General features: G+C 39.1%; 1 protein-coding gene across 2 annotated transcripts; it reads left to right on the forward strand.

Moving 5' to 3' along the window:
- DNAJC15 (DnaJ heat shock protein family (Hsp40) member C15) lies at positions 1,502–25,688 on the forward strand. Of its 2 annotated transcripts, none has more exons than XM_021375222.1 (6): positions 1,502–1,653; positions 10,649–10,700; positions 12,587–12,660; positions 18,175–18,251; positions 22,450–22,520; positions 25,374–25,688. In XM_021375222.1, exons 1-6 carry the CDS (start codon positions 1,552–1,554, stop codon positions 25,442–25,444), a joined length of 447 nt encoding a protein of 148 aa, XP_021230897.1. In that variant the 5' UTR covers positions 1,502–1,551; the 3' UTR covers positions 25,445–25,688. The 2 variants fall into 2 exon arrangements, with proteins under 2 accessions (XP_021230897.1, XP_021230908.1); XM_021375233.1 differs by lacking the exon at positions 1,502–1,653 and adding an exon at positions 1,660–1,837.

A 25,707-nucleotide genomic window follows, 5' to 3' on the forward strand; every position in this document is an offset into this window, starting at 1 on the left:
AATATAAAATATTAATCATGTATAGTAATGTTACATGTTGGATGAAGAAGTAAAAAGGTATTTATTTCTTGCCAAATGGATCATCGTACAACTTTCAATGACTTTTGTGCTGTATCAAGTAAAATTTAGACATCTGTCTAAGATTAATGAAATGCTACATATGGTCAACTCATCTTTACGGCTAATAGTGGCTGTACTTTATGAAGATACTTAAAGTTGAATTAAAGCAGTTGCCTTTCAATGTTATGGAAGATTGGTAAGTATCAATTGGATGTACAGAACCGTGATACATGCTCAGAATGATGTCTCGGAAGAAAAACCACTGTCTGAAACAGGAGATAAAAGCAGTAATTCTTTTTGTTGAGTCCCAGTGTCTCCAGACAGTTCAACTCCAGTGCCACCAGTTAAGACAAACGGCAAACCTCTTAGGTTAAATGTAAGGGCAAAAGAAGAGCAGTTATGCTGTATTACACTGAGAAGAGATGGAGCATTTTGCAGATTGTGACATGGGACTAATGGCGACTGACAACTTCTGCATTTGAGGTAACACCTGGAGATCTTCAGAAGAATGAACCTTGATCCCAATGGGCAGCATTTTCCGGAAATCAAAATGTATTGTCACATACTGGGGCCCCCAAAAAACAAAGGTGTGGAGCTGTTGGAGATGGTCCAGAGGAGGGCCACAAAGATGATCAGAGAACTGGAGCACCTCTCCTACAAAGACAGGCTGAAGGAGCTGGGCTTGTTCAGCCTAGAGAAGAGAAGGCTGCAAGGAGACCTCATTGTGGCCTTCCAGTATTTAAAAGGGGATTATAAAAAGGAGGGGAATCAACTTTTCACTCAGTTAGATAGCGACAGGACAAGGGGGAATGGTTTTAAGCTAAAGGAGGGAAGCTTTATATTGGATGGTCAGGAGGAAGTTCTTTACAGAGATAGTGGTGAGGTGCTGGAGCAGGCTGCCCAGAGAGGTTGTGGATGCTCCGTCCCTGGAGGTGTTTAAGGGCAGGTTGGATTGGGCCTTGGGCAACCTGGTCTACTGCCAGATCTGTGGCACGGGGGTCGGAGCTTGATGATCCTTGGGGTCCCCTACCAACACAGGCCATTCTATGATTCTATAGAGGGACATCAAGTAAAGTGCAAAAATACAAACCGTGAGTTCAAAGGGACAAAGAAAACATCCCTCACTCTCGCATCCTCAACCCCTCGCCATCACTCGCCCAACCGCCCGCCCTCAAAGAGGCGGGAGCCACCACTCGGTGGGGGCGGTGGGTCAGCTGCCACCCGCGGGGGCGGGTAACTCTCACGGTAACCCTAGCAGCAGAGCCAGGTTTCTTACGAGGCGAAGACAAAGCCGTGTGGGCCGAGCCATGCCGGGGACCGTTGCAGCCCCCCCTCAAAACCCTACGGTACCGCCCGCTCCCTCCCCGCCTCCTGCGCACAGGCGGCGAGGCTGGTCCGGGCTGAGCGGCGCGGGGCGGCGCTTTGCCTTCCGCCTCCCCAGTTGGTTTGTCCCTCTGGGCGGCCCGTAGTGGTGTCGTCACGCCCTCCATCATGGAGGGAGCCGGGGCTTCTTCGGAGACTTTGCGCTATGCCGAGTACACTAGGGGCTCTACGGGCGCCGGCAAGGGCCAAACCGAGCTGGACCGGAGTCTGGTGAGCGCGCTGAGACCCGGGCAGGCGGTGGGGCAGCACAGCAGCGAGATCTGCCCTCACAGCGCTGTTCCCCCGGGGCTGGCATCCGCCTCGGCCGAGGGCAGGGCGGGCGATGATGGCCCCTCGCCCAGGGACCAGACCTGCTGGCAAGCTGGGATCGCCGAGTCTGCTCCCGTTTAACACGGTATCCGTGGGGTTCTGTCAGCCACGGGAAGGGTTGAAGTTGTGTTTCTCTAACATAGGGAGAGAGGGGATGTCCAATTCTTCCACATTGCGTGAGCTCTACTAAAGCAGGCTCTAGTATTGGTGGTTTTGTAGAACTCTAAGCGAGAAAAGTCACTCCTTCCCATCAGCTCACCTTTTGGGAGAGGCTGAGCAAGTTGCGTAATCTTCAGAACTCTCTGAAGCACGTTGCTGTCGCATCCATTTGCTCGTCCTGTGAAGTGCTACCAGGGAAATCCCTGGTGACTTTTGTGGAGTCTTTGAGTCTGACCTGTCTGGCATAAAAATTGCATCAGCGGTGGGTGTGGCTTCTGTGGCATATTGTTTTGTCAGGTTCTTGCTGTGATCCTGGGGCTGCGGAAAGTTTTTACATTACTGGATTCTGGCCTGCTGCCGTTTTCTGCTTGAAGTTTATTCTTTGGACGGGCCTTCTGGTGGGGTATGAAGTATGCTCAGCTTTCAAGTGTTTGTTTTGAGGCAGTGATCTGTGTTCTACGTCACAGTGATTTGTGGGGTTAACGTTTAGGTTTTACTGGGAGTTGGATACTGATCCTGTCACTCGGGCATGTCCGACCCATGGACTGCATGTGGCTGGCACAGCTCGCACTGTGTCCACCCCCTGCCCCATGCCACCATGGCAGGTGCTCTTCCCAGGAACCCAGTGCAAGCAACCTCACTCAGCACCAACTCAACATTGGTGCACTACTAACCCTGTCTGGGCTGAAACCAGGACATGGGGCACACTGCAGTGCCTGCTCAACTTATGGCAAAACATTTTATGCATTTTGATACGTTGGCTAAACACAGTGCTGTGAACAGCAAAAGATATGCAGCCGTGCTTTCCGCTGTGTTAAAGGAATTTGAGAACAAGTTTCAAGATTGCAAAAAAATTAGCAATTTTTTGATCATTTGTGACTCTGTTTTCAGTCAATGTAAATACATGACCTGCAAGTTTTCAAATGGACTGTATGGAGTTGCACTCAAGCATTAACTCAAAAATCTTATCATGTCTCTCTAATGGGCTTTTTAAAGTACTATCTTAGAGAGAAACATCCCTCACTTCACAATCATGCCTCATTAATGTAATCGCTTTTTGGCAGCACGTACATATATAAACAACTGCTTTCAAAGATGAAGCACAGGAAAAATAAAATTTCATCACAAATCTGACAAACATCTGGAGAACTCACTAAGAATTGTAACCTCTGCCACCGAACCAGACTGAGGCATTAGTTTCATAAAAACAAGGCCAAATATACTACTTTTATGGTTTTGTTGCTCTTTTTTATGTTTTAATAGCAACATTATAACTAACAAAACTTATTTTAATTTTTATACATTAACTATATTACCTATTTTATGAGGGTTACTCCGAATTTAATGCCTCCTCTTTAATTTTGTAGGCCCACAGCATCAGATGCAGATGTTGGTGGTATGGTAGTAGAGGTTGAACCTTCCTGCCAGTATTCTGTTACATTTTGTTGCCATATGACTCATGGCAGCAGAAGAATGGTAGGACAAAGTCGGGCCTGACATGGAAGTCTGTATGAAGCACAGGTGTGACACTGAATTCCTCCATGTGGAAAAAATGGCATCCACTGACATTCATTGACACTTGCTGAATGTTTATGGGGACCAAAGAGTGGATGTGAGCACAGCGAGGCAGTAGGTGGTGTGTTTCAGCACTGGCAACAGCGTCAGTGGGTCACCTCTGCTTGCACAGGTTTTTATGAGCATGGAGTGCAGGCTCCTGTTCATCACTGATGAAAATGCGGAGCTAATGGTGGTGACTATTGAAAAATAGCATTTTGTAGCTGAGAATTTGCTCTGTCAAACAGTGTTAATGTGTTCATTGTATCTGTTGTAGTTTCCATGGAAATAAATAGGAAGCATTACTTTCAGAGCGATCTACATATGTGCAGCCTAAGACAATTCCTTTTCATTCAGAGTGGCCCAGACAAGGCAAAAGCTTGGACGCCCATGCTGTAACTGCTTGAAAACAGAGATCTTAAAGTACCATTACAGCAGAAGGGTGGGAAGTATGTAAAAATAGGCTTTTCATAGAATCACTAAGATTGGAAAAGACCACAAAGATCATCTAGTCCAACTGTCGACCCATCACCACCATGCCCACTAAACCTTGTCTTTCAGTGCCACATCTACACATTTCTTGAACGCCTACAAGGATAGTGACTCCATCACTTCCCTGGGCAGTCAGTTCCAATGCCCAACCACTCTTCTGGAGAATAAACTTTTCCTAATATCCAGCCTGAACCTCCCCTTAAGGCCATTCCCTCTCGTCCTATCGCTGTTACCTGAGAGTATGACCCCCGCCTCACCACAACCTCCTTTCAGGCAGTTGTTGAGAGCGATAAGTTGTTGAGAACGATCTCCCCTGAGCCTCCTCCAGACTGGACAATCCCAGTTCCCTCAGCTGCTGCCCATAAGACTTGTGCTCCAGACCCTTCAACTTCGTTGCCCTTCTCTGGACACTCTCCAGGGCCTCAATGTCTTTCTTGTAGTGAGGGGCCAAAACCTGAACACGGTACTCGAGGTGTGGCCTCACCAGAGCTGAGTACAGAGGGACAATCACCTCCCTGCTGCTGCTGACTGCACTATCTCAGATACAAGCCAGGATGCCACTGGCCTTCTTGGCTATCTGGGCACACTGCTGGCTCATGTTCAGCCTGCTGTTGTGTTTGCAGTAGCCTAAATTCTGTCCCAGTAATCTGCCAGATTGGTACCATGGGGACCAGCATTGGTCACACATAGTGGTTCAGTGATTATGAACAGCAGTAGTTATAAATGAAATTCTATGCACTGCTGTGGTCAGAGCCTTGTAGAAAAGGGAAGGAAGTTCATCCTTGAGTCTCCAGATGCTGAGATACTACATTCTTTTCCATACAGCCATACCTGCTCATCCATGGTTCTGGAGAAATAGTATGGGTAGAGATGTACTATTTCTGTGATGGTTAGAGACTATGGTCAAAAGATGGGAACATAAAGTAATTTAAATGTCTTTATCTCTTCTAAGTTATCTGATACGGGGCAGCTGCTGGGCTTGTCTCCCAAGAGAACATTCCTGCAGCTCCCCAGCTAAGGCCTTGCCTTGTAAGCCCAACACGCGTCATTTTGTTACAGAGTAACAAAGTGTGGTCGCAGAGGTGAAATGTGACAATAAACACCTATAACTTCAGGGCTGAAAGAGCTCTATTGAATTTTGCTTTTGAGTTATGCAGGATGATAACTGAAGTCACTTGGTCTAGGCCACTATAGTTGTTTTACTGAAGCATTCAGAGGTTTGGTGTGACAGAAGAACAACTGTGGAAGCCTAAAGGGTCTGTGAAGACAGCTGCAAGAATTCATTATTAATGAATATGTATTCAGGAAGGCTGGTTGAATGCCTGGTATTAACACTTCTGCTAGTGAATCTACTGCTCCACTACAGACTCCTATGAAAAATTGTCAGAAACTTTAAGTTTGTAGTAGTTTTGTATGAAAAAACAGAAAGTTACTATAAAATAAATGAAATAAATTGACATGAAAATTGGGTGCGTATGGAGAAGAGCTTTTAGCTGAAACTAATTTTAATTTACCATTGGAAAATAAATTAAATTTCGTAGGAAGGTAAGACTGGACGGAAAGCATTAAGTTATAAAATCAAATCTGTTGCAGATAGTTTATGATATAATCCCAGTGTATCCGGCTCCATATACAGCTAATTAGGTGGTTTGCTCTGAAACAGCCTTCTAGGAAACTAGAGGCTACTCTTCTAGGGAATAGAAACCTTATTCTAACTTCCTTGCAAAATGCAGTCATTTATTTGAGGTCTAGAATTTTTAAATTAGGGAAAAAAGTAGCTTTGGAAATAGTTCTGTACGCTTGGTTAGTATCCTTGTGAGTCCTAATTTTTAGCAGCATACATACAGCTGTTTAAAAAAAAATAAAAGAAAACACCTTTTAAACACATTTTTTTTAAAACAAATTTTTTTAGTGAAGCATATTACATTTGTTTATTTAGTTGAATTCAGGTACATAACTCCCTATTTTGCCTGTCCACAATTAACCATGGACTGCTAACAAACTGCTCTCCAGCCCATTAGAACAAATAATTGTGTTTTCTCTGTGCTTTTTATTCCATTACATTATAGCTTTCTGTGGCCCCAAAAAGTATAGAGCCCTTGCTGTGTGTCTGAAAGCTAGTTGTGAGAAAAGCAAAGCATTTTTTGTTTGACCAAGAAGGGTGTTTTTACTGATTGCAGAAGAAGAACCAGAGTATAAAATCCAAATCTGGTGCAGGCAGGTATGTTTTAACATTCCTAAAGTTTGTTCTCGTAGCTTGTCGTCAGATGTAACAGCGTTGTGCTGAAATTTTAGAATTATGCATTTGAAATTCCCTTTTGTGTTTTTAACATTTTTTTTTTTTCTACTTCAAAGAAGAAAAAAGCTGTAAAGCAGAGTGCTGTGGATTAGGAATATCTTACTCTTCCCAGTTTCTTCTGCTTAAAAAGATTAAGGCTACAGGAAACTTACGTATTAAAGGATTAGTTCTTGGACCTCTGTATGAAATGGGGCATGATGTATACCTTTAAATATACCGTTTGTCAATATGCTTTATCTTCTTTTGTTTGCCAAATACTCTGGTAAGTCAGGTCTTGTGGTTGCCTTCCTGATGGATGTATTTTCTTACAGATATTTCTCAAAAGAGGAAAAAAAATCTTTGCAGATTTAGCAAAACTTTTTTTTACTGTTATCTGTATCTTAGAGGATTTGTTACTAAAAATTGAACTACAAAATAAAAGGCTGAGATCAGCAGAATAGCACAGGGTTGATGACTAACCTTTGGGAGCTGATTCATTGAATAAAGAAAGGGACAGATGTTACTTTTTAATCTTCTATTTCTTTATTTTTCCCTCTTGGATCTTAAGGAATGTTTTCTTATATAACCTACAAATTTAAAATTTTTCAAATCCCCCCCCCCAAAAAAAAAAAAAAAGCCAGTCCTGTCATAGTTGAAGGTCAGCGAGTGTTTGTTAATATTTTGAGCCTTTGAATCTGAAATAACATGCATGTGAAAGCAATGGGAGCAAAAAAAAACTCTTGGTGGTAGTTGTGAGAGCGAGTTGCTTTCCTTTCATGCTGACAAGAAGAGTGCCTGTAATTAAAGCTTTATGGTCATAACAATAACATTTGCTGCTGTGTATTTTGAAGTTCCAGACTAACCTTGATTTCTTCTTCTAAATAATCATCTGAGTTAAGTGAGCATGGAAAAGAAAACTGGAACAGACTGGACTTCACCTTAAGTGAAGTTACCATTTGCTTAAAAAGAGAGTCTGTGCTAGTAAAAGATGAACCATGTAGTCTTTGTTCTATTGATTTAAATTCAGTTTTTATTGCGTGTATATAGTTGGCATATACTCACACCATAACAAACATTCAGAATGCTTTGAGGTGACAAGTTACCACTGCGGCTAATATGTTGCAAGTGACTCTTCTCTAACCTGCTGCTAACATCAAGTTTAGTATTGCATCCAGGCCTGGAGTACTGCGTCCAGGCCTGAGGCCTCAGTACAAGAAAGACAGAGCTCTTGGAACGAGTTCAGAGGAGGGCCACTAAGATGATCAGAGGGCTGGAGCACCTCTCCTATGAAGAAAGGTTGAGGGAACTGGGCTTGTTTAGCTTGGAGAAGAGAAGGCTCTGGGGAGACCTCATTGTGGCCTTCCAGTACTTGAAGGGAGCATATAAACAGGAGAGGGAACGACTGTTTACAAGGGTGGATGGTGACAGGACAAGGGGGAATGGTTTTAAACTGAGATGGGGAGGTTTAGGTTAGATAGTAAGAGGAAGTTTTTCACACAGAGTGTGGTGATGCACTAGAACAGGTTGCCCAAGGAGGCTGAGGATGCCCCATCCCTGGAGGCATTCAAGGCCATGCTGGACGTGGCTCTGGGCAGCCTGGTCTAGTGGTTGGTGACCCTGCACACAGCCGGGGGGTTGAAAGTAGATGATCTTTGAGGTCCTTTTCAACCCAGGCCATTCTATGATTCTATGATAAATAAGGGGTGTTGCTTTATTCTGATATTTCTCAGCTTTCGTATAGTTTCACCTCACCTGTAAACATGGGTGATCTCTCATGCCTCTCTGGCTTGATCAGTCCATCACTTTAGCTACTTTTCTGTCTGGTCCTCAAATTGCTGGTGGTCCTGCTTACCACTCCTATACTAGAGCTGCTACTACATTTATTTAAGTCTGCTGCTTTCCAGTAACTGATAGTGCATTCCACTGAGACTGAAATAATACACCCCAGTGGACACGGTGCTCAAGGAACTCTGTACTCTGCTCCCACCCACTCTGCAAAACGCTTAAGCAATTTCTGCACAGAACTGATGGAGTCCAGGTGTTGTTTATTAGCCTGGTGGCAGTGTTCTGCCTTTACCTGCAACAAGGTGTCTCTTAGCAGTGTCAGTGTACCTTGTTGTAAACTGCTGCCATAAACTACCTTTTCGGTGGCAAAGCAAGTATAAATTAATTTTGACAAGCGCAGGCTAATAAATATTATTTTTTTTCCAATACGATCTATTTCACACGTTGTTGGGCTCTTAATTGACTGTAACCACTTAGTAAAAGATTCTCACTGTCACTCTGAATGAGTCAAGGAAAGTCTCAACTGCATATAAATCCGTGATCTCAAGCCACAGAACGAAATAATATATGATTTCTTTAGAGTTCTGGTATTTCCAGAAGTGTTGTCGCTGTTGCTGGTTAGTCTTTAAACAGAGGGGTTAGAAGAATTTCATAGAGTTTTCATATTTGAATACTGAGAGCCTGGGAAAAATGATTTGCATGAGGAAGTGGAAAAAACTTTAATTTAGTGAGGAGATGAACTGTGTGCTTCACTGTTTTATTTCCTTTACCATCTGAGGTAGCATACTTTTATTTTTCATGGCCTAAAGATGAAGGGAGACTTTGTGCAGCTGGAAGGAACAACAGATATTAAACTACTACATTTTTTTTACATGCTTACATTCAGACATGAATGCTAATATCAGGACTTCAGTCTACACTAAAATGGAAGAGTTAGACGATTAAAATGAGATAGAGAGGTGGATTTTAAGCACTGCTGGGCAAAACTCCCTCAGTCTCAACTTTGGAGCTCCACTCCCAGCATGTGTAGAGTTTCTTTGTGTTTTTTTTTTTTTTCATAACAGAAGCCTCTGAGCAACTGTGATATTATGTTATGCTAATGGTCAGAATAGCACTATCCCAGTAGATAGAAAGTACTTTAACTGAAATATGTGGGATCCAGAAGCTAGACTCTGGGGAGTGCAACTTCTTATAGATGGGCTGAGAGGAGGCTGCTGCTTCTTCTGTGCTGAACTCAGTGCTACAGGCAGCAGTCGCTGTCACCTTCTTTTGGAGCCAGAGGAGCTGCTGGCTGTGATGGAAGTGCCGCCATCTTGCACAGCCACCTGTCTGCAGGGACGGTTGTTGACCTGTGTTCTAGCCCCTGCTAATCCAGTTCTAGAAGGGTTTAAAGCCCAGATTTCCCAATTCTTCCCTTACTCTGCCTGGAAATGAGGCTGAGTACAAAGAGTTTTAGCCACAATAACTAAAGCTACATGGCTCTAAATCCAGTTTTTGAGGCACGTCGAAATTTGGGCACCCAGTTCTGCTCTCACACTTGTTGGTAGAAAATCTATAAACCAGTTATTGGATAAATGCAGAGCAGAAAGCCATCCACAGGAGAATCGATCTGGTGATAAAAGCGTTTTCATGGTAGTATGTTTTGAAATCCAGCTAAACAGGCCTAATCTGATTTCTCATGTTTCCTGGGGAAAAGTTCAAGGCGTTATTAAACTATCAGATATGGATAGATACTGTGATACACCAGACACTCATGCTTGCAACGTTTTTTACCTTTCTTGAATTCTGGAAATGGTTGAGAAGTCGGTTCCTTCTTCAAGGTTTGCTGCATATCATTTAGAGGCTTCTTGTTCAACATGGAGATATTTCTTACTGTCCTTCATATGTTTCCAGACCTTCTTCAAGCTCTGTAGAGAAAAATATACACACCCTATCTGGGATTTTTGGGTTAGCAGGAGGTAGGAGTTACTACTGAATCAGATGTTCAAGTCTTTTTGTGGGTTTGGTTGCAAGAGACTTAAAGCAAATTTAAGCCTTTTAGACTTACAGCAAATTTAAGCCAATAACGAAAACTGTCATACAAATATTTGTACTATAATTTAAGTGTTCAGACAGTGGTTGACAGTAAATAATGAGAAGAGATTGCCAGGCTCTGTGTCTTGATTGTGGCTTCCATGAGTCAAAGGGTGAACAATGGAAGGCACTAACGTTTGTGGCTGGGGCTGTGGGATGGGACTGTTTTGTTCCCCATGGTTTTGTGATAAACTAATACTTTCTATTACGGTGAACATTGGTTCAGATTGTGTTGAAATAGTCTGCACAAAAAAATTCCAGTAATCCTGAGCTGTGTCTGCCATGTGTTTTTTATTTCATACTGTGTGATGTTTTGTTAGTGTTTATTCATCGATTTGCTAATCCAAGTTAAACCTGAAGCACTGGCATAGGTTAATGGGGCAGTGCTGTGAGATCTGATGTAGCCTTTGGAAAACGGACGTATACTTTATGTTTCTTAGAAATCATATATGAAATGTCCACAGCAGACATCAAAAATACTTACTGTTAAAGATGCATATATTTCAAATTAGAATGTGCAATTCGTTCTGATTCCTATTTTTTTTTTTGCTTTAGGCCAGATCTATGATAGCAGTTGGACTCAGTGTGGCAACTGTTGCATTTGCAGGTAAGCTAAATTACCAGCTGACTGTGGAAGTACTTACCTGCCTACTGCTGTTTCCAGTGGGGTTAATGGAGTTTTTATGAATATCAGTCGGGAAGTGGGAGTTGCCCAAGAGCACTGTGGAGAATTGTGTTTATTTGTGGTTTCTGTCTCTTCAAAATCCTTGATACATTTTCCAAAATTCTTTTTGAAAAAGTCACTGCTAGAGAAACTTGTTCTGTGGGCAGCAGTGAAAAGGTTCTGCTTGCTTTTTGTCTGCAAAACATAGCGTTAAGAGATTACACTATATTATGCACACATATAAGGATATTTTAAGGTGAGGCTTTTTATTACAGAAGAGTGCAGCAGGATCTAGTGGTGTGAAGGTGGTGCTTGACAAATTCGAACAGAGAAAAATGAAAGATTCTAGTGGTTACAGTTATTCATCATGTTAACCTCTTCCTGTAGTACCTTGTTTGCTACCTGAACTCTTTGCATCTGGATTTGTTTTTCTGAACACAGGTCGTGGGCTTAACGTGATTTACATGCTGATTTATTCAGATGGGATAACTGTGGTCTATTCCGGTTTTGAAATACACAAATCGATTTCCATTACTTTCAGGATGTAAACTCAGGCATGTTCAGCTATGTGCAAATGCACGCGCCAAGAATAGATATAATAGATACACCAACATTCAGCAGATATTTTGTGAGTGCAGCTGCTTTATTTTAATTAGTGGAAGTAGAGACAAGATACTTGGTGATACACATCTGTTAAGAAGCCGGGTAATATATATATCCTCGTATAGAAGCAGAAGACAATTGAAGTGGAATTGCTTCTGCTGGTTAAGCTGAATTAGTAGTGACCACTAAGAATGAAGTGGTAGTTGTAAGCTTTAAGAAGGTGAGGTAATATATTATTAATATATGACAGCATTTCAGCAATGATACTCCAACAGGGGTTTTGACTTCTCTGTTAGCACAGGCAGACGTAGATGGCTGCAAAACTTATGGAGACATTCTATATTTTAAGAATGAAAGCAAGATGTTATGTGAGTAAGGGAGAGCCATATCTTATAAAAATGTTTTTTTCCATTGTATTTAATAACAAATTACATTCCTAATGAATAATTAATCAAAACAGAAATTGAGCGGATAGGACCTACAGGGAAATCTACCAGTAACTACAAATTTTGATTCTTAAGTTGGTAGACCTTCTTTGTGCTTCAGAGAACAGAGTCTAATGCAGATTCATGTACCCTTTCTAAGCTGTAGACGATCACTGCCATTTGGGAGTTGAATGTCTCTGAATCCCAGAAGATCTTCTCTTTGTAACAAAATAAAAAATGTAGAGTGTACAAAATGTGTGATTAAACATACAACACTACACCAAGAAACATGTAGTATATAGATTTTTTTTGAAGGCATAACCTTTGAACATTATTTAATAAATAATGCATATCCAAAGCTAATGTCCTTATTGCACTTTTTCTTAAAGTTCACAAGGCCGATAACTTCATTTGTCATATTGAAATGCACTTAAATCTTATTTATTTTGTGCACAAACACAATGGATGTTTGCAATCCGTGACTATGTTTTTATATTAAGTGTATTAACCCCCCCCCCCACTCTCAGTATAAAGACTGAAAAATGTAAACCACTGCAAGTTTATCACAGGGCTTCTGTGGGGTAGGATCCAAAACCAGACACTGAGGGAATATCTTGAAAAGCAGTAAAGTGCAAAGGTACCATACAGTAAATAAATGAAACGAGAAGATGAACAATGAAGAATGATTTTGATTTATAATCCAAAATTCTTTCTGCTTTAAGCTGATGCACAAGTGTCAGACACTTTGTGTGTGTGTGTTTAAATGTCACTTATGGTTTCTTTTGGCTTCATTTTTTTCAGGTCGTTATGCATTCCACCTTTGGAAGCCATTGGGGCAGGCAATTACAGAGACAGCAAAAAAGATTTCAACCTCTGTAAGTTTGGAAGTTACTTGATACTAGCTAAATCTATTTTTTTTATATGTCAAATATTTAGAAGGAAGTCATTTTATGTTGAATATGGCAAATACCAGCTAGATTGTTTGTTTTTTTTTTTTTCCCCCCCCAGGATTAGAGTGCTCCTTGCTCTGTATGTTCTGTCATTTATTTGGTGTATTTTTAAGACTATCTAATAAACTTCTCGGAGGGGTTGCCAAAGAGATAGAGGAGCTTGTTTTCTTTCTTTGCAACTCACACGTGAACGAGAAAACAATCGCTTCCATCTCTTTGCACATCAGTTGTCTTTTTCTTGGGGCAGTTCCAAACTTGTTCTCAGTTGCAGTGTGTATGAGCCAGTTACGATGTTACAGAATTATAGGGGTTGGAAGGAATGTCTGGAGATCATCTAGTCCAACCTCCCTACTAAAGCAGGTTCCCTCGAATGTTCCTGGATCAGTTTTTGCTCCCTGTCCCTATATTGCATTGCTGTTGTGAGACCAACACCAATTTCATTTTTCCCTTTCTAAAGTCAGTTTTGGAGAGATTCCCATGTTGCCTGCCAAAACGACAGAGGGGACTTTAGGTACTGTGAATTAAATTGCTTTTATGTGATGTGGATACAGTCTGACTTAAAGGCTTGCTAGAAGTAGCAAGCAATAAGTATGTGTGGCTTCAGAGTGGGGACTGCTTCAGTCTTCATCCTCCCTCTCCAGAAGTTTTACTCCAACACATCTATCCATTTGTTAGATACAGGCTAAAGAATCTAAATTTAGACATTTGCACGTAAGAATCCAGGCACTGACTCTTTAACATATGGAAATATGACATACTACTGCACAGAGAGGTGTCTGTTCCTAGGAAACTGTACCCCTCTGAACCACTGTGCTGGCTGAGCCAGTCTCACTACAGGTCTATTTCATTTTTCCTTGATGACTTTCAGAGTACTGCAGAATTCAGTAACAGGAGATTCTGAATTCTCAGTGTTCCTAGTCCCCGGAGCTGAATCTATTTCTGCCTTCATATCCTGCCTTAAAGCCCTGAGTTCTGTGTTCATCTCCAGCAGAGTATCTCTCTTCTATTACTGAACTTGAAAATACAGTGAAGGACAGAAGACGTGAGATCTGCTAGATACTGTAAAAAACCTTACCTTCTGGTTTACCACTACCTGCATATATTTGTTAACTTTATATTTGTGAGGGGAATGACATTTTTTTATTTATTCTACAATCATTATCCACATTTAAGACTTGTCTAATTCTCAGCCAAGGTTATCTGTTTTATTACTCTACAGGTCACCTTTCTTGGCATGTGTTTTTTTTCCCTTAACAATCAGTTATTTCCTATTGATAATTTGTGATTAAATCAATAGAAAGTGAAAATACTATATACAAAGATCCTAGGTAAATACTTATTTTCCAAACTTCTTTTAGCGGTGTGACATGATTTTGTTTGGGGGAATTTGAGGCTGCTGAATATAAACTATGGGGTAACACTTTCATCATGTCTCTTTACAGTATAGTGCTCTCTAAACTGTGCTGACAATGGAAATCAAGCAGTCAGTACTTCTACTGATGTTTACTGGAGAAAGCATCATTTGTGACAGTAGTGTCTAGGCTTAGTGCTACTTCACTGGTTTACTGTAGTGCTTGAAGGTTCTTAATTTGGTTGCTATAGTTTTCATTGGTTACCTTAGCTTTCTAGAATCAAACCCTGTCCCTCTTGTCTGGAAGACTGTGAAGCGGCTGCCTGTTTAAAAGCTAACTGGTTCTCTCTGTAAGCCCCTACTCTCCTTCCCTGTTTAACTTTTTTTTTCTTCCCTGCTTGCAGCAGTAATCTCAGCTCTTGTTAATTGCAGTTTCACAATGTGATGCTGTTTATCCTTTCCTCCTGCTCGCTAATAAATTACTTACGTGAGGTCAAGTTGAGCAATTATGAAGTGATCATTTAAGATGTCTACTTGTTGGATCTTGAGTATCTGACACAATCCATTTACTTAGCTAAATAGCTAACATGTACAGTCAACAATTACATTCATCTTATAGCCAAAAATAGCAGATAAGAACAAGTAACATTTTATTCTGAATTCCTACCTCTCATTCAGTTTTAACTTACGCCTGTTAAATGTATAGACTTCTTAATTACGAAGAGTAAATGCTGCTGTAATTTAGTCATCGTGCTGTTGATTTTTGTAGATATAGTTCTTTTTTTAAAATTATTTTTAGCTTGAACTCAATTTGTTATTGGTATCACTAATGCCAGTGACACTGTTGTGGTTCTCTGGGTAGTGACATGAGTCACAGTAGTCATTTGTTTTTCTTGCTCAGACAGACCTTAATGCTGTCAGTCATAACATTAATTTCTTACTTCCTGTTTTTTATTTCCCCTTTTATTTCAATAGCTATGCCTTTCTTTGTTGAAACAGTGTTATTTAGAATTCATCCATCGAAACAACAATTCTAGGCAAAATTGTTAAAAACTCCAAATTCAATAGTCCTGAAAAATCCATGTTCCAGAAGAAAGGGTCTCTTCAGTGCTTTGCTGGAGATGTTTGTACTCAGTTTTCTTTACTCAGATGCATAGACCTCTGAATTAAGAGGCAACAGTAGCAGTCATCTCTTATAACATCCAGTCCATTTTACAGGTTTTTTCTCTTTTTCCAAATGAAGTTAAGGAAGTTCAAACTGATATCAGCAAGTTTGACACTGTGTTATAGCACAGCTTCTAAGTAAATGTTTTGTTGTGTTTTTTTTTCTTTTGTGTGTATGTGCGTTTGTTTTTTTCTTCCAGTGCTGTTTACCTTTTTCAGTTGATGATTATGTCAGTAGTGGAACAACATGCAAGTTCTCAGAAAAAACACTACTTCATGTAATATGATGTGATGTCTGGTTTCAGTTATGAATATCACTTGTCTTGCATGGAAATAGCCATTCTTTTGCTGTATTATGCCAGAAAAAGTATCGTGAAGATGTCACAGTCCAAATGAGTAGGATTTTCTTAGCTGACTGCTTAATGCTAAAATTTGCAAGAATGAATACACGTCTGCTGAGCAAGTCCAGTCATTTTATTTCACCCTTAACTTTTAAATAGCAGTATTTGCTTACATAAGTTGCTGAGCAGTAGACAGCATACAGAGAAATGAAGCAAATTAAATGGTAGCACCCCTGCCCCTCTCCAATGGCAGTAAGAAATGGAGAGCTCGTTCTAATGATTTTTCCAGTACAAAAGTTCTTTGCAATAGCCAAAGCTAAATAATAGCGTCTGGAACTGTGTGCACATCAGGAAGTTCTCATAGCAGAAAAGTATCTGAATGTAGTTTCTTTTCTTTGCAGTCATTACTAGAAATTAAGTCATGTTTTTCTCAGTTTTAATTTGAATAGCATGGAAAAGTTGTTTTATTTTGGAACTAGAAATTTGCCAAGATATTTCCTGAAATGAACACTTGATGTTTCTTCCCCATATTCTAACCAAGGGGAACAATGACTTTGCGTCTAAATTTTTTTTGCTTTAAATTCTGTTAAAGATCAAGATTAATTTAAGAAATTGATTATCCTTGTCCTGTGCTTCATTTCTGAGAAGAAAATGTTTTTTTGTTGACCACTTCCCCATGCTGATTTTGAAAGTTTGTGTTTGTTTATTTGCCAAAGGACATAAGAAACATAATTTCTTACTTCATTCCTCTTGAAAGTGAACTGAATGAAAGCTTCCTGAAGTTAGAACAATTTCAAGGACGAGTGCTTTAAAAACATGAAAAAGTATTTCTGGATTTAAGCCTATAGCCATCCCTCCTTATTCCGTGATTTCAAGTGAGCTATTTTAGGTGATATCTACCAAGAACAGAGAGGAACTTTGTTAAGAGAGAATTCAACTATTGTTCTTCTGTACATGAAGAGGGAATGAAGAGTGTCCTCTTCTTTTAGAGCTGTGTGCTACAGATGAAGAACAGAGAAAAATTAACCTTTTCAGAAATCCATCTGTATTTAAGTTTTTTGGAAGAAGTTCTGGAAAATACTTCACAGGGCATTTAAAAGTTCTTTTCTTTTCTCTCCTGGTTGTAGTAATTGTTCAGCATCCTTGCAAATTTCTGGGCGGTTTTACCTCTTCAAGGACATTACCTGGTAGCCAATAAATCACCAGAATTGTTTCCTCTTGGAGGAGTGGAGAAATCATTTGTGTTCCCTGAGTATTCCATACTGTAGCCTCTAGTGTTACTGAGTACTATTACAGATGTGCTTTGTTTTACTCTGCAACTGTAGCAGTAGTTCCTCAACAGATTTTTGTTGTGGGTGCAACATACAGGTGCAATAACTGAAGTATTGCAGAGATGATTATCTCGTGTATGATGTGCAGTGGGGTGGAAAGAAGAAAAGTAAGATTTGCTTCAGACCATAGCAAACTACAACAAATCTCTTGGGAACTGCTGCCTTCAGAGACATTCTGTACTGGTAGCAATACTTGAGTATTTCTGAAGCATGCTTTTGGGTGAATGTTGTTCCTAACCTTAATTAAAGGCTTTGCTTAGGCATCATAGACAGCGCCTTATAAATGCTTTACTGCTTTTGAAATTGCTTGAGAGCGTTTGTATAAATGTGACGCAAAATTCTCACTGGATATGAATGGATATATTTAGTAGCTAGTGAGAAAAGTGTTTTATTAAGGGCCAGGCACACTTTTGCTTGGGGGTAAATGGAACATTTAAAAATAATCTCAACTCTCAGGCTAGACTTCCTTATGATGGCTTATTTTTACCCAGTTAATGTGTTTTGCATTGAGAAAAAAACTTCCATTTTGTTCAGTAATTTCTGTGTGCCAGTTCCCAAAGGCTACACTTTGGAGCTACATGGTTGCCTCTGGAAATTCTGCATCTTAGACTATTATTTGTGTAGCAGTGGGCTAGCCCCTTATTCTTCTCTAAGGAAGATTTGCATTGAGGAGATCGTTGCTAACCATTAATGTTGTTCAGTAACTTTCTTTTCTTTAATTTAAAGATGTATTTATGATTGACAAATATACTTTCAACCTATTCCCTGGTCTTTTTTCTTCCTTTCAGCTTAGAACAGTGACTAAAGTCACACATGCTAATTTCTTGGATGCCAGAATTTTATCACTCTTGCCATTTTCCATTTCAGTGCCACCAAAGCTATATTTAACAACTTTTTCCCTTTCTCTTCCCTGCCCTCACTAACACATACAGTGTACCACTTTATACTAGCATGTACTTTGATTCTGGACTGTTTTGCCTGAAGGCAGGATTTTAATGGTTGTAGCTATTAATACCTCCGATTAGTACAGAAAGATTGTAAAAACACAGATAGCTATTTTTAAGTTGGCTTTTGTATGCATTAACACCCAGGAGAAGGCCTTTCATATTATCTGTTTTCTGCTCGTTCCATGTCTTCAAAGTAAGTTATAGATGAATGTTAGGCTCTGAATGGGGTTAAATAAATATGATTTAGGTCATGGCACCTTGTATTTGAAACTAATTATTGCTTGTTTTGCCTTTTTTCTTTCTAGAGTCTTTCATTATACTATAAAGGAGGATTTGAGCAGAAAATGAGTAGACGAGAAGCAAGTCTTATTTTAGGTGTAAGGTAGGTGTGCTGCATTAATGTGGTTTTGTTTGGTGAGTATGGAATGAAGAACATGCATATTGCAAGAACGTAGAATAATCTGTCCAAAATCTTTTTTTTTTTTTCCCAAAGGCTTGTAATGGCTTATAAAACGTTTTAATATTCTGCTTAAGTTAGAAAGCAAACAATAAAATACTAATAAAACGTGATAGTGTTTGGCTTGAAGGTACGGTAACATACTGCAGTGGAGAATTGGTGCTCTTAAAATAGTCAGAATAGCACATACTGTGCTAATTAGTGTAATTGCATGGCTTGGTTTCCAATAAAAACCTTCAGATGAGCAATATTGTAGATTATATTGATAAAGAAGGAAAACAAATCAATTTTGCTTTTTTTTTCCATAAGATGTTTTTTTTTTTTCTTCCTTTCTGTACTCTTTCATTTGTATGGATTAAAAGGGTTGCAGCGTACTCCAAGCATAAACACATTGAGAAACTTGTCATTCACATTGGGTATAGGGAATTGTTTCCGGGCTGAGGAATCAATAGATTTTTGAGTAGAATTTTTTCAGAAACATGGATGGCCAAAGGTAGCACACGCCTTAGTGTTTTCTGTAAAAGCAACGGTGAATTTGAGGGCTCTCCAGCTGAGAGGAGTGGATCTGACTTGAGGTAGTAGATTTGCTACTTGTGATTTAGATTATATCTTAATTTTAAGATTAGGAAAAAATAAGGAGGATGATTTGAATTATCTCCAGAAGAAATTATTTCAGGTGGTGAAAATTGGGACTTAGAAATAGCACACAAACAAGATTATGTTTGCTTCTAACATAACGGGAATATGCAGATGTAGCATTCATTTTAAGAATTTGTAAAATAAATGATTACATTTTCCTGAAATATGTCATGCTTGCACACTAAACAGCAGATTTATAGGAATGTTATTAAGAAATATATCCTTGGACCTATAAGTTCGATAATGTATCAATATTTTCACATACTTTATAAGGGCACATTCTGTGATGTTCCAGAGTAGCACACTGCAGCTCATTAAAGTGTGTTTACAGTGGCAGTGCTTACTCTGAACACTACTCATGCACATGCCTGAAATTTCCACACATCTGTGATCAGTCCCCTGTTAGTTTTTTATCTTAATAGCTTGAGTCTGAACAGTGACACTGCTTGATGTGTTTGGGCTCAGTCTTTCAATTAGCATTCATAATCAGATAAAACTAAAGTTCTTAATGTTTAAAGGACTGAACCTTTAATTGTGTGTGGCTAATATCTTTATAGAAGTTCTCACATTACTTGAAAAGAACCCTTACAGAGCAGTTTTAACTCAGTTTACTACTGTGTATGTATAGAAGGGCCACCAAAAAAAAGCAAGAGATTACAGTGTTATAAAAGCTGCCAGAGTATGCACGAACTAGGTTGTCTAGGGATTAATCTTATTATTTAATCTTTTTTTGTCTTGTCATCACTTCCAAGTCATACTAAATTCTTACGCAGAGGCTTTATTCACTATTTCAAGTAGATGTATGGACACTCTGTAAGTAATAAATATGAGACATGATAAAGGTGAACGGTTGGATGGGGCCCTGGGCAACCTGATCTAGTACTTGATCTAGCCACTGGCAACCCTGTGTGTGGCAGGGAGGCTGGAACTTGATGATCCTTGAGGTCCCTTCCAACCCAAGCCATTCTATGATCCTATGATGATACAATAGCGGCTTTTAAGTTTCAAATACATTGACTCTTTACATATTCCAGATGTTATTCTGTAATAACCCTAAAATTGCAGGGGTTTTGGCAGAAACATGCATGTGTATTGTTTGCATTTATCTATGTAAAAGGTTTCCAAAGCTACAGAGCACTGTACTAAAAAGCTAACAAATCATAGAATCATAGAATGGTTTGGGTTGGAAGGGACCGTTAAGATCATCCAACCCCGCTGCTATAGGCAGGGACACCTCCCTCTAGGTCAGGTTGCTGACAGCCCCATCCAGCCTGGCCTTGAATGCTTCCAGGGAGGGGGCAGCCACAACCTCTCCGGGCAACCTGTTCCAGTGTCTGACCATCCTCACAGTAAAGAATTTCTTCGTGATATCTAGTCTAAATTTACCCTCTTCCAAATCTTAAGTTTTATTCTCTGAAGCAGAACTGGTTGCTGAAATTCAGTGCAACCTGGCAATAATTTTAACAGCTGCATATTTTGTAGGCTGCAGTGCTGGTAGGAAACATGGGGGAGTGTCTGAGACATGATGGGAAGTGAAAGTATTTAGAGTTTTTTTCTAAAAATAAGGCAAAAGTATTCTACAGTAGCAAAATACAGATGTCTTATGTATAATGGTTTACTACTATGAAATCGCTAATGCTGCACTTCTGAAGTGTGTGATGCCTCTCCTCACAAGACAAGATTCAAGCCCCTGGCTATCATAGTGGTTTTTGATGAGCCTGCTTTGGTCTCAATGTCTGTCCTGTGCAGAGGTCTCCAGACTGGGTGCAGCATCACAATGTGATTGGCCAAGAAGAGGGGAACAGCTGCTATTGTAGGCCGTGTGGTCACTCTTCTGTGTGTACAGCCATGAGGCTGCTGTCCTCCTTTGCTGCCAGGACATGCTGCTGGCTTCCAGGCTTCCAGTCTTACAGCCCTTCAGGTCTCTTTCAGTAGAGCTGCTCCCAGCCTATAGCACTGTGAGGGGCTCTTCCTCCCCCGGTGCCAGGCTCTGCATCAGTATCATTGCTGAATGGCTCCTGTCAGCCTCCTACTGGAGGCTGCCCAGCTCCTCCTGAATGTCAGCCCTGACCTCAAGCACATTGACCGTTCCCACAAATGACATGACATGGTAGACAGGACCATGGTGATGGGGAAGTGGCTCAGGTTATGAGGTTGTACCAGTTCAACAAGAACATGATTTTGACATGAAAGTATTTTTTTATGATGGCATTTAAGTTTTTAAAGAGCCAGATAAGCAGTATCTCATGAACTAATCAAATTTATATAAAATACTATTTTTGCAGTTGCTTTTTAGGACAAAACTGCATGATTTTCTATAATATGCAGCTGCAGCTTTTCCAGTTAAATGTTGGCCATCTGAATTTAGAAAGAATGCTATATTATATTCAACTTTTATTGTTACAGTATGAAAATACTATTATACAACAGGTTTACAAATAAAAATATAGATATATTTTATTTTTACCTATCTCATAATCATTTTGATAGTTTATAGCTCAAGGCTTCTGGTTAATTCTTACTTTCTGGATTACTTTGTTCCATTGAAATGTTATTTTTTTACACCTTTTTACATTTTTTGAAATATTCTATGAAGTATTTTTGTAATATACCCTAATTTCCCAGTGATAGTATAATAATTAGAGGCTGTTTACCTCGGGAATGTAGTTATGCTGATACCTTGCATTCAAACTGTGTCTACAGAAAAATTAATTGAATAGTCTCTGAGTAAGAAGTGGAAAACAGTGCTTCATTTCTGCATGCTAACAAAAACTAAGCCATTCAAACTGTCCTTTTGCATACCAGGCCTACTGTGCTGGTGTACTGCATCCATAAGTGGTTATTTGTCTGCTAAGGTACATATTTAATTTAGCTGGAGTACATATTTTATGTATCTGTCATTGAAGGAAACAACATTATGTAGCTCTTGTAAATCAACATGTCCCTGAATGCAACACGTTGAACAGCTTTGCAAAAAATAACAAATAGTTGTTTTTTTTCTAGGCTCCAATAGAATGTATTTATAGTAACTATAAAAATATTTACAGTAGAACAAAATATGATAATATTAAATATTTGATGTTTTGTCATTGGTCATATAAATACCTATTTTCTAGGAGGAAAGATGTGTTTTCTGCATTTGATGGTAAGAATACCAACCAGCTACAGTCCAGAGCTGTTTTTTTCCCTCCAAATTATGTATTTTAAATGGCTGTGGGTATATTGAGTTTGAAGAAAAAAAGAAAAAAAGCCACAAAAATGGAAGGATGTTTGCACGTGTCAAATACAAAGGCTTTTTAAAAATGTCCTCGGTGTGACTTACATTCCTTTGTTAATATTGCTTCCTCAAAGATGCAATTTTATGTTTTGTCCACAAGATGGGGAAAATCTCAAGTTTTAATTATTTTTGAAGCCAGCATAAACTGTTAATTTACAGCCTGAATGCGGTGGAATTTATGGTAAGCACTTCAATTTATTTTTGCAGTCCATCTGCTGACAAGGCCAAAATCAGAGCAGCCCACAGAAGAATCATGATCTTGAATCATCCTGATAAAGGTAAATATTTATTTATTTATTTTAATCAAAGCTGGAAAGGAAGAGCCCTAAATGAGATCCTTTCAGTTTACTGATTGTATAAATAACCATGCTGTAGGATGTTTATTTATAGACTTAAGCTTCTATGCATCTTATCTGAGATAAACTAGACTGATTTTCAGGTTTTATGAACCACAACTTTACCCAGTTTCTTTAAGGCTTTCTTAAGGTGCTGCTTCAGGTAAGACTACAAGTTTGTGGACCAGTGCGCTACACACATACAAAAAAAACCAAAAAACCAAAAACTGACTTCCTCAAAAGTACAAAAAAAAATGAGCTATAATATTTTTCTTAAACTCCTGTTCCTGTTTTGAAATGAGATGAACCACTCACACGGAGGAAGGTAACTTTCTGTGGGGAAATGTTCTGCATAATTTCAGACTTCCTTGAATTCACTTGGAAAAAAATGTAAAGCTGGGCACTGTTGCTTTACTAGTGAGGTTTTTAATGTAAATTTATCTTATAGAAAGGCTATTATTATAACTTTAACTACACTACAGCTGCTTGAGAAAGAAAGCCCATATGTTCATTGCTGTTTCGACTTTAAAATAACAGATGGTGAAGAGTTACTCTGTATTTCAGAAGTCAAAAGGCGAAATCATAGGGTTTTTGTATCTTTTTAAGAGAATTACAGTCTCACTGCTTCTACCCGTCTTAAGAAAATGGAAAAAATAACTGACCACTGGCCATGTGAAGTGTTTAGTCAACGTTGTTTTGCTATCTTCACCGCTTGGATTTAATTCTAAAGTTTTCCTGCTTATTTGATGTCGCGCTTCCATTTTTTACACTTTTTGTAATGTAGAAGTTACACACAGAAACATTAAAAATGCAGACTTTTCTGGTTTGTTATAATGGTCAGAGACCTCTTAACCACTAGAGTACCTAAGAGGTCAAAAGTTTTTGATAATGAGTTTCAAAGCTTTGTTGTAGCAGTCCTCAGAGACTTGAGCTAGAGTCGTGAATTTCCATGTGGATGTTGAGTTGCCCTAAAAAAGCAGTTCCTGTTACGAAGGTCATTTTAGGGGCCAACTCTTACAGCTGTAATGCACCTGCAGCTAGGCGGGTGTAGTTGTTGATGGATGCAGTGAGTCCTCCTGTGTGCTATTAAGATGGAGCATTTTCTCTGCAGGAGCACAAGTTGAAGGGATTTGTGCCTCCGTGCTGCCCCTGCAGTTCTTCTTTCATGGCCAAAAAGAAAAGTGTTGTCTAACGTCTTCAGCTGCAGAGCTAAGACCTGGAATAATCTTGAACGTGTGGAATTGCAGAGAGATTTCCTCACTTATGTTTGTATCTTCATTTCTTCTGGCTCTGGTAGCGCAGATGTGCTTTTAAAAGTAATATCCAACATTAGAATGTTATTCTACCAGCTGGCGTTGCTAGAAGAAAGATCAATAAATACAGATTTTAAAAGTTGCTCATATTACCTGAGACTCAAAACACTGAAGACAGCATGATTAGAAATAAATAAAAAATATATAGAAGTTTGCATAATAACATCCCCAGTGAGCAGTACTAAAATGGTCTCTCATTAACCTTTATATAGTTCAATTTTAAAGTGTTTTTATATTGATACACTGCATGTTATTTTTTATATTTATTATTTATTCTATGAAAGAATGCTTGCTAACAGAAACAGAGGAAGATATGAGCCTTTTGGACTTGCTTTAATTATAAACAAACACTTAGGCAATCATGAGATTGAATTTTCTCTCATTGGAGGGCTACAAAATTAATGTGGCACTTCAGGGTGTTTCAGGATGTGAATGTAGTGAAAACACTTCTCACTGAATTGAATTTACTTTAAGATTCTGCGCTCTAGTAATACAAAAAAGTAAAGGCAAAGTTGGAAATTACTTGGGATACAAGACAGCTGAACTCCATTGTTTTTTCCAGCTGTTTTATTAGACTGTGAACTGACTTTATAATGATTTGGATTCCTGCAAGAGTGACCTGACGAAGTCTTTGTGTTTATAAGCATTTAGTGCTAGTTCTTGTGTGTGTCTTCTATCACTATCTTTTCTGATTGAGCAGATCCCTTGGAAAAGGCTGCTTAGTGTGCTGGGTAGTATTGCTGGAATCACGTTTTTACATAAAAAAGAAATGAAGATATATAGGTGTATTCCTGTAAGTGGTAAGCTACTGATACAGACCTTGTAATGTTGTTTTCAGTGACTGTAGGCAGATGGTTGGCACTCAAGGGGAGAGTTAAAAAACAAACACAAAAAGACCACTGAACTGTAATCAAATTGTTAGATGGAGCGTAAAGCAATGACAGTGTTCAGGACTGGAAGTTAGAAGGCGTACCATGTTTAAATAGCTTTAATGTGACAGTTTCTGCCTGGTATTTCTGGGTGTCTAGAATAGGAGAGGCTCGGAATATGTGTGCACATGCTTAATGATTTTGTCAAAATTATTTATAAAATGTTGCCTCTTAGTTTTTGAGGTGGGTTGACATAATAGCTATCAGCTTTAGATGAATATTTGAAGCAGCTGACCTTGCATACGTTTGCAGCAGTGCTGCAGTACAAGACTAAATCACACCAGTGTGAAATGATTTTAGATTTCAGTCTTCTTTCCAAGACAAATTGTTTAGCTTTGTTCTTAAGTGACTTCAGTTACGATTACATTCTTCATATTACCTTACCAATTAGTTTTCTTTATGTCAATGCCACTTCTTAATCTTTTGTATGAAAAGAATCTATTTAGGAAGGAGGAGCTAATAAAAGTAAGTGATAAAGCGATGCTGGAAGTGAAGTTGTTTGGTACTCTGCACTAACATCTAAATGGTATTTCTTTGCCTTTTGTTCTTCCCAGGTGGATCACCTTACTTAGCAACAAAAATAAATGAAGCAAAAGACTTGCTGGAATCCAGTACCAAAAATTGAAATCCTAAGACATGCATCAGAGAAAAACAAACAGACAACAACAACAACAACAACAACAACAAAACAGCAAAAAGCTCACACAAAAAAACACGGCTTCTTACACATCTTTCTCTGGAAGAATCAACAGATACAGTGTGTAACAGCTTTCATGTCTACTTGTTCTGCACTGTTTGTTAACAATGCATTGGATGTTTATATTTATTGTTGAAATTAAAAGTTTAAGACTATTTAAAAGCAAACTGAATTCTTTTACAGCTATGTCT

Source organism: Numida meleagris, chromosome 1 (assembly GCF_002078875.1).
Source record: "Numida meleagris isolate 19003 breed g44 Domestic line chromosome 1, NumMel1.0, whole genome shotgun sequence".
NCBI lineage: Eukaryota > Metazoa > Chordata > Aves > Galliformes > Numididae > Numida > Numida meleagris.

Excerpts from the sequence above, each read along its gene's own strand:
- DNAJC15 (XM_021375222.1), top strand. The coding sequence starts at position 1,552 with ATGGAGGGAGCCGGGGCTTCTTCGGAGACTTTGCGCTATGCCGAGTAC. Across the intron at positions 10,701-12,586 it reads GGCAACTGTTGCATTTGCAG|GTCGTTATGCATTCCACCTT; the intron begins GTAAGCTAAATT and ends CATTTTTTTCAG. Across the intron at positions 22,521-25,373 it reads CTTGAATCATCCTGATAAAG|GTGGATCACCTTACTTAGCA; the intron begins GTAAATATTTAT and ends TGTTCTTCCCAG.